Here is a 13,752-nt window from a genome sequence, read left to right as displayed (position 1 = left end):
GGGTAATTATTCCGACAGCCAATCAAGGCAATCTTTGTTGGCTTTGTTTTTTAATCTCTTGCCAAAATCTATCACAGCAAGGCTTCCCACATGCTCTGTTCCATACAGCACTGTCCTAATTTAGTAGATCTTTTCTGCAATAGTTAAGGATAGTTTAGATCTTTTAGTCTCAAAGTAAACACAAACATATTGACTTTAGTCCACGTAAAGATAAACTATTAAAAACGGCTAAAACAAAAAAGGGTTGTGGATTTCGACTGAAAATTTTTATAACCACTTTCTTTTTGAAGATCCATTGTTTTATTATTTATAAATATATCTTTTTATTTATCTGATACATCTTGAGGAGTTAACTTGGCTTTAGGCTCCAGTAAATGTAGGACAACTCTCTCTGAAGTCTGGCTCAGATTGGGAAATGTTCATGTTAATGTCCATGAACCAGTTTGCCCACTTATTCTCCAGAGTTTGATACTGGATGTTAACAAATCCAGTCAAACCAATGTTCAGAGGGTATGTGAGTCCAGCTCTCTCTCATCGCCGATTACCGATTGGCATCATTGCCTCTGGCAGTGGGGTCGCCAGCCTGCAAGGATCATTTGATAGAGAGGGATAACATGAAAGAGGAAAGGAGAACTGCATACTTTGTGTTTAAGAGTGAATAAAAATAATTAAACAAACAAAGGTGTGGTATAGAACATGGTGATTAGGAGTGTTTTGTTTCCAGGTTCAGAGTTTTATTTTTGGTTTTCAGTACACTACTAACTCTCCATCCAGATAAGGACACTGTTGGGGCCAATAGGTGGTAATAACATCCACAACTATGAACCCAAAATATGTAGATATGTGGTTCTGATGAGGTTCTAGGTCAGTTAACCATGTCGCCAATTCTTTGCCCCCCTGTTGATACTTCAACATCTCAAGCAGATTTGCTGGAAGTCCAGACTTTGACTAAATCATTTTAAAGGGCAGGTATTTTGTATTTTCCAGGAATATACATAGTGCCATTTTATGTCAATCAAATAACTGTATTACGTACAGTTGTTATGAAAATTATATAACTTTACAAAATGGCTTCAAATCTCTAACGCCTTGTAGTTGGGTTTCTGTCTCTTTAAGAACTTCCACCCCCTTTTGACACTCCCACTTCAGTATGTCATCACAACGACGCTTCTCCATGTTGTTCATTTATGCTGTTTACAACCGGTCTTAGAAGCGCTGTAGTTTGAGAGATAAGCTCAGACCTGCAGTTCCACCAGGTATTTGCTGCTGCTGCTAGTCTGGTGGAGCTGTGTGGGTGGGGTTTGGGTGCTATGTCGGGCTGAATCTTAGCTGGGGATTAAAGCTCCATTGTGCAGCTTTGGGTAAATTGGTGGCGCTTTGTATGAGTGGGTTTCAAGGCACTGCTGTTTCTTAACTCAGTATGCCTGGTAGTTATCAGGTCAGAGTGTGGTGAATCAAACTGAACTAAAAAATTTCCAAAAAAATCTGTATGCAGACAAATATTTTTGCACAACTTTTAATACTTTCCTCTCATTTGTGAGTGGAAAGTATTAAACCAATCATATACCATTATAAAACTGCTGCCTTTATGTTTGTTCACCTCTTCAGTTTCCTTGAATTTACATTGTTGATTCAGATTGAAAAAACAAATTCAGTGCTTCCAAACTGGCCTTATTTTAATTAGATTAATGGTATTTTACAGAATGGCTTCAGCACTACCTTGGTTATAGATGAATGAATGGGAGATTTTCACTCATTCACTTTGCATAAGCTGAACCAACATAAGAAACTCTGAATGTGAGCGCCGTACCACTTGGCCTGTGGCCCGTTACCCTGCTGTGTTATTGGGTCAGCGGGAAGCGCTGGAAGCTGAAGTGAGACAGATTTTGGAGCGAACGTCCCGCTACCATAAGCCTGAGTGACAGAGAGCGTCCTGCTATTTCACTCATGCACAACACTTAACTGATTGCAACAAGAGAATAGCTCGAACATTATGGGAAGAGTATCTGCGATTGATTGCGATGGCTAGAGCATCGAACAGAGGAAGAGACGGTGCATTGGAGAGAAAGAGTCCGCTGATGGTTTTATGTGCTGATTCACTGCAGTTTGCTGATCCAGAAAATCAATGTCAGCACTGATTAAATGGGCAACAGCACAGAAATGCCTACTGTAGCTCAATAATCCCAAACATTTAGCTGCACTATGCCGGGACCTCTTTGTCAGATGGTAGGAAATTGGTGTTAACGCTACGATAAATAGTTGGGACCTTAAACATACCAAGAGCTTTTAATTTCTGTATTCAGAATATTAACTGTGAAAGTTGAATTTGTTACGGAAGCAAATTGAGCTACTCTGATACTGAAATAGTGCTAATAAGGAATAGATCAGAGATGACTGAAAATTAGGTCAGTAAGTGAGAGAATTATTTTTAGAACTAAATAATTACAAAACTTTGAATCATACCAGCTATAACAGCTGTATTTGATATTTTTCTTTAAATTATTGGATCACAAACAATGCTTGCATGTAGCTTGAACCATTAAGTGTTCTCACAGTCAAATACTGACTGAAATGGGGATTAAGTGTAATGTACTAAAATAGATTTAACTTTTAAATTATTTTTAAACATGTGCTTTTGCTCAATTTTACTCATGTTTCAATTAGCTTTGACCAGATTCTCTGTCCATGCTGAAGAAAAGCTTCTCCACATCATGATGCTGCCAGCACCGTGTTTCACAGTGAGGGTGATGTGTTCACCCTCACTGTGATATTTAGTGTCCTTTTTTAAGGTTTTGTATGTAAGTTTAGATGGAATAGGCGTTGATCTACCCTCTGCCCATCTGATCTTTTGCTTCCTCTCCCCTTTCTGCTCTCATTCTTCCCTCTTAGTCATTTTGTTTTGACCTTAACAGCCATTGGTTTGCCTCTCCTTCATCCATTCCCGCTCCACCGGGCCTCTCTCATTTCATTCCAGAGTCACTGATATGCCCAAAGCTCCCAACCCTAAATGGGCCAGGGTAATTTCCTGAGTTTCTGAGCTTTTCATGTCAAACATGCTGCAACCTCCTTAAGTTCCCATTGCAGCCATCCTCTTGTGTCCTTATTTTCGTTCTCTCAGGCTCTTCATTGTGGCCAAGGCAGATACAGTATGAATGCAAAAGAGAGGTAAATTGTTTAGAGAACATTATTTGATTCCACCTTTACACCTTTCTAGAAGTTTTGTATCGGTTTGCGTGAACAAAGGATGTCGGCCTTCAAAAGTGTCTTTGTTGAATGTAGATCCCTTATCCCTTTCCACCAACATTTAGTACCTTAGCAGTCACATTTTAGTTTTCTCTATCTGTTAAGGTGGCAGCTGTGGTATCTGGATCAGTTTACAGTCAAGATAAAGCAGGACACATTAGAGGTTTTTGCTAATGTCGAGTCAGGACAAATTCTGGATTAATCATAACCCTGTTAGGTTATTTGACCAACATGTTTCTTCTGACTGGAAGTAATATAAACATTTTGGAGTTGCCCAACCAGAGTCCTGACATGAATCTGATAGAGAATCTGTTGAGGGAGCTAAAGATTAGGGTGATGGCAAAGAGGACTTCCAGACTCAGCCACATGGAGCTCATCACAGAAAACAAATCATTTGAAATACTGGTGGAAAAGGGAGTGAAAAAAATCTATTGATCAGTGAAAAATATAGAAACAATTTTCAAGAAGACAGTTTTTCCTAAAAATTAACTTTTTAAAATAATTTTTTTTTTTAAACTTTTGATACCTTTTTTGCAATGTCTTATGTTCTGGAAGATGCCTGTGTTATTTCCTGTCAGAAAGGAGCTTCTTAGTTGAAAGAAAATAATTACATCTAAATCCGTCTGGCGTGTAAATAAATTGGGGCTTAACTGTATGCTGTTGGACAGGGAAAGGCATTCAGAGTGTGGCTCCAGGCTAACTTTTCTGCTCTAGTTGAATTGGTGCACCACCTCATATTTTCTGCTTTAATGGTCAGATTTTTATCATTTTCCATATACAGATAGTCAAGTAATTGACTGCAGCTGCAACAAATGTGCAGGTAAATGCTTCTTTATTTTAGCTATGACAATCAAATGTTCAAAATTCTTCATTTTGTCCAACTGATCCTATAACGCGGTGATTATTAAAGTCCACCCATAATCTCCAGCTTATCTGAGGGGGGCAGGCCTGGAGGGAAACCCAGACCTTCCTCCACAATGAATAAAACAAATAGCCCTTATATTAAGCTGTAATACAAGTCCTGTAATATAAACACTATATTACAGAGGATATACAAAGTGTAAAGCATTTACAAAAAAAAAGCAGACAATTATTGGAGATTATTGACCATTTTGCAGCTAAATTGTTCTGGAGCCTTTAAGAGTATCCAGATATGACCCACAAACACGCTGGGTAAAATACAAACTCCATGCAGAAAGACTCCCAACTGTTAGGCAAATGTGAGAACCACAACCATGTAGCCCAGGAGCTAAATGCGCTGACTCACTTACAACTTAAGTTTATGTTTCCAGTCAACATTTCAGTCTCTGCTTTCTAAATTGCCATAGGGGATTAGTGTAAAGAGAAAAGGTTCATGGGGTCCATTTATTTTTTAATTTCAAGGAGGTCTGTTTTGCTCTTTCTTTGAAAGTATGTGCGTGAAGTTATCTTTTTTCTGGTTGCCATGGGACATGGGTTTGACGTGCTTATACAGCAGAAAGATAAGAGCCAGCTGGGTTTGGAAAGTCAGAGAGCACACAGACAGGCTAGGAACCTTTTCAATTTTGTTAGGTGTTTTTTTTCACCTTTATTTCTTCTTGAAAATTCAGTTTCTTAGTTTTAACAATGCTTCATGGCATCTTTCCATGTAGTTTTCATACTTTTCATGATACGGTTGTCGCAAGTCAAATGCATGGTTGAACATACAGATATTTTGTAATTCACCATTTTGTATCCCTATGTGGAGAGAGCCAAACACAGTCAGTTGGGGTAATCCTTATCTGAGATCTGATGACAAAGCCCTATTCTGAGGTATGGCACAGGCAAACTGAACACAACCAGACGGACATGTGTTCCTGTTTATGTAATCTTTGTTGTGCTGGGTAATCTGTCAGTGAAAAAAAATCCTCTTTCTGCTCAGTAAACCAAAATTAAAACACTGAGCCTGGAAGGCTCTTTCAGGTGATCATTGTTACGTCATTGTTACTGGGTTGGATTATGAAAGTACACCCATCAGACAGGCTGCATCAAAACTAAAACCCCCCAATTTTGTGCCTATAACCAACAGCAGGTACTTTGAGGCATTTTTGAAATAGATATTATCTGATGCATCAATGGGGTTAACCTTGTAATTTCTGAATTTTCTGCTAGATTTAAATTTACTACATCTTTTCTTTTGTTGGTCCATGTTTTTTTTGTTTTTTTTGTGAAGCATAATTGGTGGGCTATAGAGGTGGGGGCTCATAGAGGTCTCCTCCAGTATAGTTTAGTACAATTTAACAGTAAAAAAAAAAAAAAAGTCAGCATTGCAGAAAATTCTAAAAAACATCATTTTCTTGAAGTTTTGTTGAATTGATTGTCCTTAAGGCAGTTATGGCTAACATACCTTGAGTGCATTGTGATTTTTTTGCACATCTTTGAATGTCAGCTGTTCAATAAGCACTTTCATTGATGAGATCTTCTTTTAATATTAAGTTGATAAATGGCTATGTCATGCTTCATTATTATTTGGTAGCATAAGACTGCAAGAGTTTATTAGGAACCAAAACTGTGGTGTTTCTGTAGAGACGACACCCAAGCAGCTGACTGTGTGGCTGAGCTGCGGTGGAGTCAAAACAGCAGGGATCCATCATGAAGCTGCTTGGAATGGTGGCTACCACAAACAAGTGATGACAGGCCTGAAATTAAGAGGAGAACACCTCAAAGCACATTAAGTTTTCTCAGGAAAATCATTAGACTCTGGCTTTCATGTCTCTGCATAGTTTGTATCATGTCGAACAGAAATGGGTTGTGAAAAAATGAACTGTCATTACTGAAGGTGTCTCAGAATAAAAACAGCAGTAAATATTATAGGTTACATTATTATGAATGATAAAAAATGCTTTAGACATTTGAGCTTTTTATAGTTTATTTGCCCCTTTCAGATCATGGTTCCTCTGAAAAATATACAACCACAAACCTCTCAGTAATGATCACTTCGTCATTCACATCATGCAAGTTTATCTGCAACCTGGCTTTCCAAATGCTCCCAATACAAGCAAAGTTGTTCTTCGGGGATCAGAGGCGTAGCGGTGGTGGGCTGACTCCAACAGCCACCTGCACCAATTTTTGAAATTGTCAAGCTGAACATGCACATCACGAATTGAAAGTATGACCTGAAAAGAGGTATTGACTTTCTTTTACCCAACTCTCCAGAACAAACCCCTTCTTTGTCAAACGTCCTGTTCTACATGCTAAGCACTGAGTGAAAATATGAAAAAGGATAATGATAGTACGAAATGGAAGCATGCTTTGCATCGCAACGCTTAAAGTGGAGCTAATGGATTTTAAGTCTGTTCTCTAAGAAATATGTATGAATACTTCTTACTGCCAACTTTCTTTTCATTGAAAACATAGAAACACTTTTGTCTTATATATAAGCAAGTGACATAAAAATTATGTCACAATATGGTTTAAGAATTAACTTTATTCTGGGTCAAAAGCAAAAATAAAGGTTTATTTTCTTTAAACATCACTGTTTAATTGAATGAAGCTCCATGTGAGTGAAATACAAGAATCAAAACAGCTGCAGCTGCCCTGCAAACTGCGAACCAATGCTGCTTTGGCTGCAGCCAAATAATTTTCACTACAGCTGAAAAGGACTGGTCCACAATCTTTCTGCCAATGCACATTGTACCATGATCATCCTCCTTCTACATAGAAATGTGTACACAGTCTTCAGTCTGTGGAACAGACCTCCTGGTTGTTGTGAAGGGCACACACCTCCAAAGTGCACATGGTCTGGTTGCTTGGAAAGATTATCAGAATATATATGTTAAAAGCAAATATTTAAGGATTTGCACACCATCTTTAGATCTTAAGTTTTAAATACTTGTTACTAACAAAATCAATCCCAATCGTCTGGACTTCGTAGAGATAGTTTGTTGTTTTTACAGTGGCGTTTTTGAATATCCTCTTTTATCTATTTATTTACAGTGAAGAAGGATCACCTGCTTTTATTGTCTACCTGTTAGCTCAACGCTTCCTGGAATACAAAAAAACTATAGAGGTATCTGTCAACAGCTTTTCTGGATGTACTGCTGGATCAAAGTGGGTGGACGGGGTGTTTGTATTTTAAACAGTTGTTGGTGGAGCAGACACAAAGAATTCAATGTTTTTTTTTTTCAGTAGCAGGGAGGCATTTGATTATTAGAAAGAAAGACAGCCAGAGGGTGAGGAAATGAGAGAGAGAGCTAAAGTCACAGAGTTAGAGAGGCTCTCTTGTTATCATAAGGAAGAGGAAAGTGGAACAGGCCCTTTAACTCCCTCTGCTATTCAATCTTTTGTGCTGCAGTTTTTCATTGGCAGTAAACCGAAGCTTAGCTGAAAACGGTGCAAGATGTGACGATGGACAAGAGCACAAAGGATTAGGCACTTTGCTGTGCAGCGATTGTAAAGTTGATATCACAAATGGCAGAGAGCAAACTGGAAGTGAGTTATTTAAAAAGTTATTAAGGAAGAGAAGATGTTAATCCTCTTAAAAACAACAAAAAAGGGTCTCGCAAAAGACATAAATGGAGAGTTGCTTCCTCTGCTGGCTCTGTGCCAGAGGAGAGACAAGAGAGGTCTGAAACACTCACAGCTCCAGTGAATACTATTAACTGCTGCTGTGTGTGTGTATGCTTGCGTGTGTGTGGGCTGTGCCTTTACTGAAGTGTTTACATTAGGGAAATGAACTGTGGCTATCATTCGCTTGGTCTTGGAGGTTGATTGAGCATGAACACACAAAATTGCCAAGACACACACATACACACACATGGGGGAAAATGGCACTTACTTATTATTGGAAGTGATCACACAGACTGATTTTTATTGGCTCTGTGGTTACACACCCCCACTCCCATCCCGCAGTTGTTTAGCAGACTTGTCATTTGGATGGGGCTATTTTCTGGAATGCAAATGGATATGCTGTCAGCACTTGTGTTACAGCAGAGATTAGTGCAGAAATGGATGTGGTACCTTATTAGGATTTGTAGTTCACAATTTAAAGACCACAAGAATTATAATGAATCAGTAATTAAAGCTCTAAATTATGCTGATAAATTCAGCCAATTTAGTTTATGGGGTTTCTGCTATTTAAATGGAAAAATACATCAAAATATTGAGACTTTTAGTGACTTGGACATATATTTTTAATTCCTTTTGTCATTTGCACATCACTAAATTAGCATTGTCTCTTTTTTTAATTGGCCAAAAACCATGTAAAGGGGATTATTTTACTATGTAGCATTTTAAATGAAGTGAGGCATTTTGTTTTGTTGTTGAAACAATAGGCCATGCAAATCGCTGTGTTTGTGGATGTGTGAGTTCCTGATGTTTTGTGGCATGCCTCATCATTCTTGCTGACATGTCAAGTTTCAAACAGTGGTTGTTCTTAGCTTATGACACATTCCAATCTCAGTATTCTTGTAAGGCTAGAAATCCCATTACTTTTGAAAAGCAGGGCTGTGATGAGAAAAGCTGAGTCTTCATGACTGTATTTTGAAGAAGCCTGCTGCCTTGTTCATGTTCCAGGTAACTTTACTTTGCATCACTGAACATTAATGCACTTGAGGTTGATACAGCAGCTATCTATTAGCATTTCTGAAGATCCCACCTGAGGTACTTAAACCTTTTTTTATGTTAGAACCCCAAAAGGTGAGAACAGATGGAATCATATAGTCTCAATTTCTGTCTCTCTTGTTTTATTTCATGTATTCATGGTGACTTGGACTAATTTTAGCATCAGATGTTCTTTATTGATTGTGTGGTCTGAGTCTGGTTGGTTGTGCACATGTGAGATCAATGCTATGGATCTATTCTTTTGTTGCTGCAGCTGTCTTAAACACTCATCCAGCTGAGCCCTTGTGCTGGTTGATTACTGAAAGCTGTTAGTTCTTCATCCCATAGGCCATCTGATGGGATCTCACTGCCATGTATGTGTCATTTGTTCACAATGGTATTAACTGTTGATTAACTTTTGCTTATAGTAGTTCATTTAGAATCATTCCTCATGTTTTTGTTTTGCCTTGAAGGCACCCAAACTCCAGGGAACAGTAAATTGTTTCTCTATAAAGAAGCTATTTCAGATTGGCTCATTAACCACTTGGTTTCTTCTTTTGTTCCCCAGTTGTTTGATTTTTCTCATTTTCTGTGGAAACTTTATTCAGTATGGAGTCCTGGCTTGCTGACACTGCTGAAAATAAGCAAAAAAACATCCAAAGTAGTACATAATAATACTGCATAAAATCCAAATACAAGACATCGAGGTTTGAGTACGTTTGCATAGCGGGACACAAGAAGCAGTTCTTTATGTACTCAATTCAGTTTTTCAATACTCTTTAGTATAATTTCTTCCAAAGGAACAGTTAAGCATAAATCTAAGCTGTTTTATGTGTATTACCTACTCTCTTCCTCTTCCCAAAGCAGTACACAAACATACACACACACTCTCTATCCTGCAGCAGACAACTCTATTGTATAAAGTCAGTGTACTGCTCTTTTGCCATATCCACTTTATGTTTATAATTGGCTTAAACAGCACTTTTAGATCCATTAACCTGTGTCAAGGTCACATCCAGGAATAAAGGAAACTCATCTGTCTGCTAACTGCTTTGAGCCTCTGTCTTTATAATAAGGTTGGCCTGGGCTCATATGCGGCTGCTGAATCGCACAATTCAAATGTGTTTAATCCCTCGCTGCAAGAATCTCTCTTCAGAGATGCCTCTGTGCCTGAAGGAGAGCCAGAAAAAATGCCCCGGTGTGTGTTTCTGCAGCACCATTAAGACTTGCGGTAAAGGGATTAAGTGTGTGTCAGTGGAGGGTGTGGTACTTAATGCATGCTTGAGAGGAACCATGTGTGAACTGAAGATAGTACTGTTGATTTTTTTTAAATTTTATGTATAGTATTTACAGAAGTTCCAGTGTTAATGTTTTTGTACTTTAGTCCCATCCTATGACAGCTGTTGGGGATTTTTCTGAATCGCTCTAGCTTTATAACGTAGTATGTTTTTGTGTTGCAATTGTAGTGCGTTTATCTGAATAAGGAGGTTTATTTACACCAGGTAAAGACTTTAAAAAATATTGCTTTAGTAAATGTCAACTGCTTACCTTTCTTCTTACCCGTCCTCCCCACCGGAGCTCTACCGTCTCTCCAAAAGCTCCAGATGCAATCCAGCAGACCTGCTCTTCAATAGTAAAGTAAATTAAAGAAAAGTAAAAGTTCTCAGATAGTTTTTCTTCAGTGACTCAGCACTGATGCAGAAGCATGTAATTGTGGGAAGTCTTAACTGCAGTAAATCAACTTTATCTTGCCCGTAAGGATTTATGCCGTTGTTCTGTCAAGAAAATCTAAATTATCCTGAACTCAAATGTTCAGGCATCATTTGTCAGTGACATCAAAGCTGTTCTTGGCCAGGGACCGCTTTCTTTCACTCTCGTCTTATCAGGGATTATTTTCCAGCTGGGATGTTAGGGGAAAGTAATTAACTTCAGCAAACTACCTGTCAGGATGGAAACCCGTCCTGATTAGAGGAGTTGACAACAATGCTTGTAATAGTGACTTGAGTCTCTCTACATAAACTCAGATGCAGGTTTTTCTCCTGAGTTTCCACATTGTCTGATATTAAGTGACTAGTACTTATAATGTTTTGGATTTATTTCAGATTTCTGCTCAGTTTCATCACTTATAGATAAGTGAAAGTGTTTCTTTTATACTGTTTACCTAAACGTACTCCAACTCTCCTCAGTCTGCTCTCTGTAAATGTTCAGGCACGTCATTTACATTTCCCGTGTTGGAACTATGTAAAACTGTTCCTACTCAATTGAAATATAATTTAGTTTTTCCTGTTCATTTCTGATGTCTAACGTCAAAAGTATTGGGTGGGGGATTGTTTATGGGTTTTGTGGTGTTTCATTATGGTGTAATGATAAAACATAAAATATTTATAAAAAGTAAGTGGAAATGTTTGTATTTAGTACAAGGTATTTATTTAAATAGGTGGAGATTGGTGAATTGAGATCCCCCTGTGAATTAAAGGTGGTTTTGTCTGTCACAGCTGGGACTATTTAAAGCTGCAGTTTCACCTGTGAAATGATTGTTGATGCTGTGTGAAGAATAAACCACTGCTGTTTCCACCTGACTGCCTCAGCTTTTCATCCTCACTATAAAATCCAGCTGCAAAAGGCTGCCTTGTTACAAACTCTAGAGTTAGTTTATGTCTTTGACTAAGAGTAATTAAGACAACAACACTAAAAACACGGGGTATTATCATTAATTAAAAGTGAGATTTTTGGACCTATTTCAGAGATAGATTCTCCCCCCAAGGTGGTAGAGTGCTGCAAATCAAGACGTATAATTAAAAACATTTCATGTTCTTTTAATCCTAAGTGTTCATAAAAAAAGATCGCTGTAAAAGGTATCTTCAGCTTATTTGAAGTTTTCATTTGCAAACATTTAAAGTGGGCTAATAAATCTGAAAAAGCGTTGAATAGTAATCTGTATGTTTGTGGGGATGTACTTTTCTCTTGGTATTTATATAAATTTGACCAAACATATAATTTAGTGAGGCAACTAAGAAATGTAGTGTAGATATTGCTGTATTTTGACCAGTAGACTTACTCTGACTCAGCTGACATCCACACACATGTGAATCAAGACCACAGCTTGAACAGACAGTGCCACGGAGTCTGACCTCATTCATTTTCTCGCACCGTTTATCTTGATTAGTGTCAGGAAAAAACTGTTCTGGCATCTGGTTTCATAGATTTTCAAACAGTAAAAATGACCATTTTTATATATAAAAAAAACCCCAATCAATTTGATTTGTCAGCAGAGATAGTGACTGATACTCACTGTACATGGAAAAAAGTATTAATGTTTCTGAATTTAGAAGATTTTGATTAAAATGTCCCAAACCATAAACTTTTCTTTTAATTTGTTAAATTTAGTACGATTCACAATATCAGTTAGTCACTCATTTAACTTTAATAAATTATTTTGACATGCTACTTTAAATAACCTAGTGAGTTTGGGCAGCCCCTTATTTCTGCTAAAGCATCATGAGACATTTTCCCACATAACCCCCACAGATTTTTCAGGAGAAAACTGCAGAGTTTGGTCCAGACTTTTGCCACAGCTGCCGTTCACACGTATATTTCACAGCAGAGGATTTTCTACTTGGGATGCATTCTCACCGCATGGCTGCGAGAGACGGGGTGCCCAGAACTTTTTTTTTTTTTTAGCAGCTGTATAACGCGATACCTAATGAAATGATCCTGTTATGGAAGATAATGCAACATTTCATGTCAGGGATGAAAGCAGAGGCTGTTAGGCGATTGTTTTGCATCAGCTTCACTTGTAATTAAATGTAGCTACAATAGTGATGAATGGGTGAAAAGGTTTACACAAGTCAGCAGATACCATTAGGCACTCCCTTCTCATCTGCAGCAAATGCTTTCAAAGATTTACTGCCTACCTGTGTCCTTAAGATGTCCGGAGGAAGTTCTGCAGATATTTGCATATTCCAGTCATGCGATCGAGTAAAACATTCAGATTTAGTTTGGTGTACTGTTTGGTGCACATTTTCAATGGAAAGATGTTTAAACTTCTTCACTTTTTACTTTGAAAGAGCCCTTGTTCATTTCATTAGCTCTTCAAGTATAATGTTTTTAACCTAGTTTCCCATTTACAGCTGGTCGCTCTCAAATGATCGTGTTTTAGCCACATGATGCATTTAAACAATTCAGACTCAGTTTTCATCAGTGGTTTGTCTGCTTAGCTTCTGTTTATGTACTAAATTTCCACATTTAAAACTCTCATCTTGTCATAATCCTCCTTGCTTGATTTTTATATCCATATCGTTGACTTCCTATCTTTTAGGATTCGTCCTCAGATGGCCAAGGAGAAGATCGAGGGCTGTCACGTGTGCACGCTGGTCACACCTGGAGAACCGCAGGTCCTACTGGGAAAGGACAAGGCCTTCACATACGACTTTGTGTTCGATATTGACTCAGAGCAGCAGCACATCTACCAGACCTGTGTGTACAAGCTCATCGAGGGCTGCTTCGAAGGCTACAACGCAACCGTGTTTGCTTATGGACAGGTGCGACCATGAGGATTTGTAGATTTTGAGTTATTTAGGCTACAGTTACTACGCATTCACATATCATTGCATGTTGACAACAGAAAGCATGTCAGCCACTGATGTGGTGACATCAAGCACCTCAAAGTACATAAAAAATCAGTGTCAATGCAAATGATGATAGCTAACATATTTCACAAGAGATGCACTGATCAAAAATTTGTGGCTTATTATTATTATTATTATTATTTTCATGATCTATAAGATGTAAGAATGGCTTTTGGATTATTTTTCTACCTTTCCTCGTGTGAGATGTCATTAAAGACATACTGATCTCGTAGTTGATATGACTAAATGGACCTGGATTAGCTTCTGGTGGGGTTTGAATTACTAAAACACAGTTTTCCCTGCATATTTTCAATATGTAGAT

The 13,752-nt window shown here is 38.0% G+C and overlaps 1 protein-coding gene across 6 annotated transcripts in view; it reads left to right on the top strand.

The window, feature by feature from the left end:
- Window positions 1-13,752, top strand: part of kif21b (kinesin family member 21B) — a 70,509-nt gene that overhangs the window by 11,350 nt on the left and 45,407 nt on the right. For all 6 annotated transcript variants that reach the window (XM_023324952.1, XM_023324950.1, XM_023324955.1 and 3 more), the window contains exon 2: window positions 13,121-13,343. In XM_023324952.1, the coding sequence (XP_023180720.1) occupies window positions 13,121-13,343 (223 nt within the window). The remainder of the gene's footprint in view (window positions 1-13,120; window positions 13,344-13,752) is intronic.

Source organism: Xiphophorus maculatus, chromosome 20 (genome assembly GCF_002775205.1).
Source record: "Xiphophorus maculatus strain JP 163 A chromosome 20, X_maculatus-5.0-male, whole genome shotgun sequence".
Lineage (NCBI taxonomy): Eukaryota > Metazoa > Chordata > Actinopteri > Cyprinodontiformes > Poeciliidae > Xiphophorus > Xiphophorus maculatus.
This window is presented reverse-complemented; position numbering and strand designations above follow the sequence as displayed.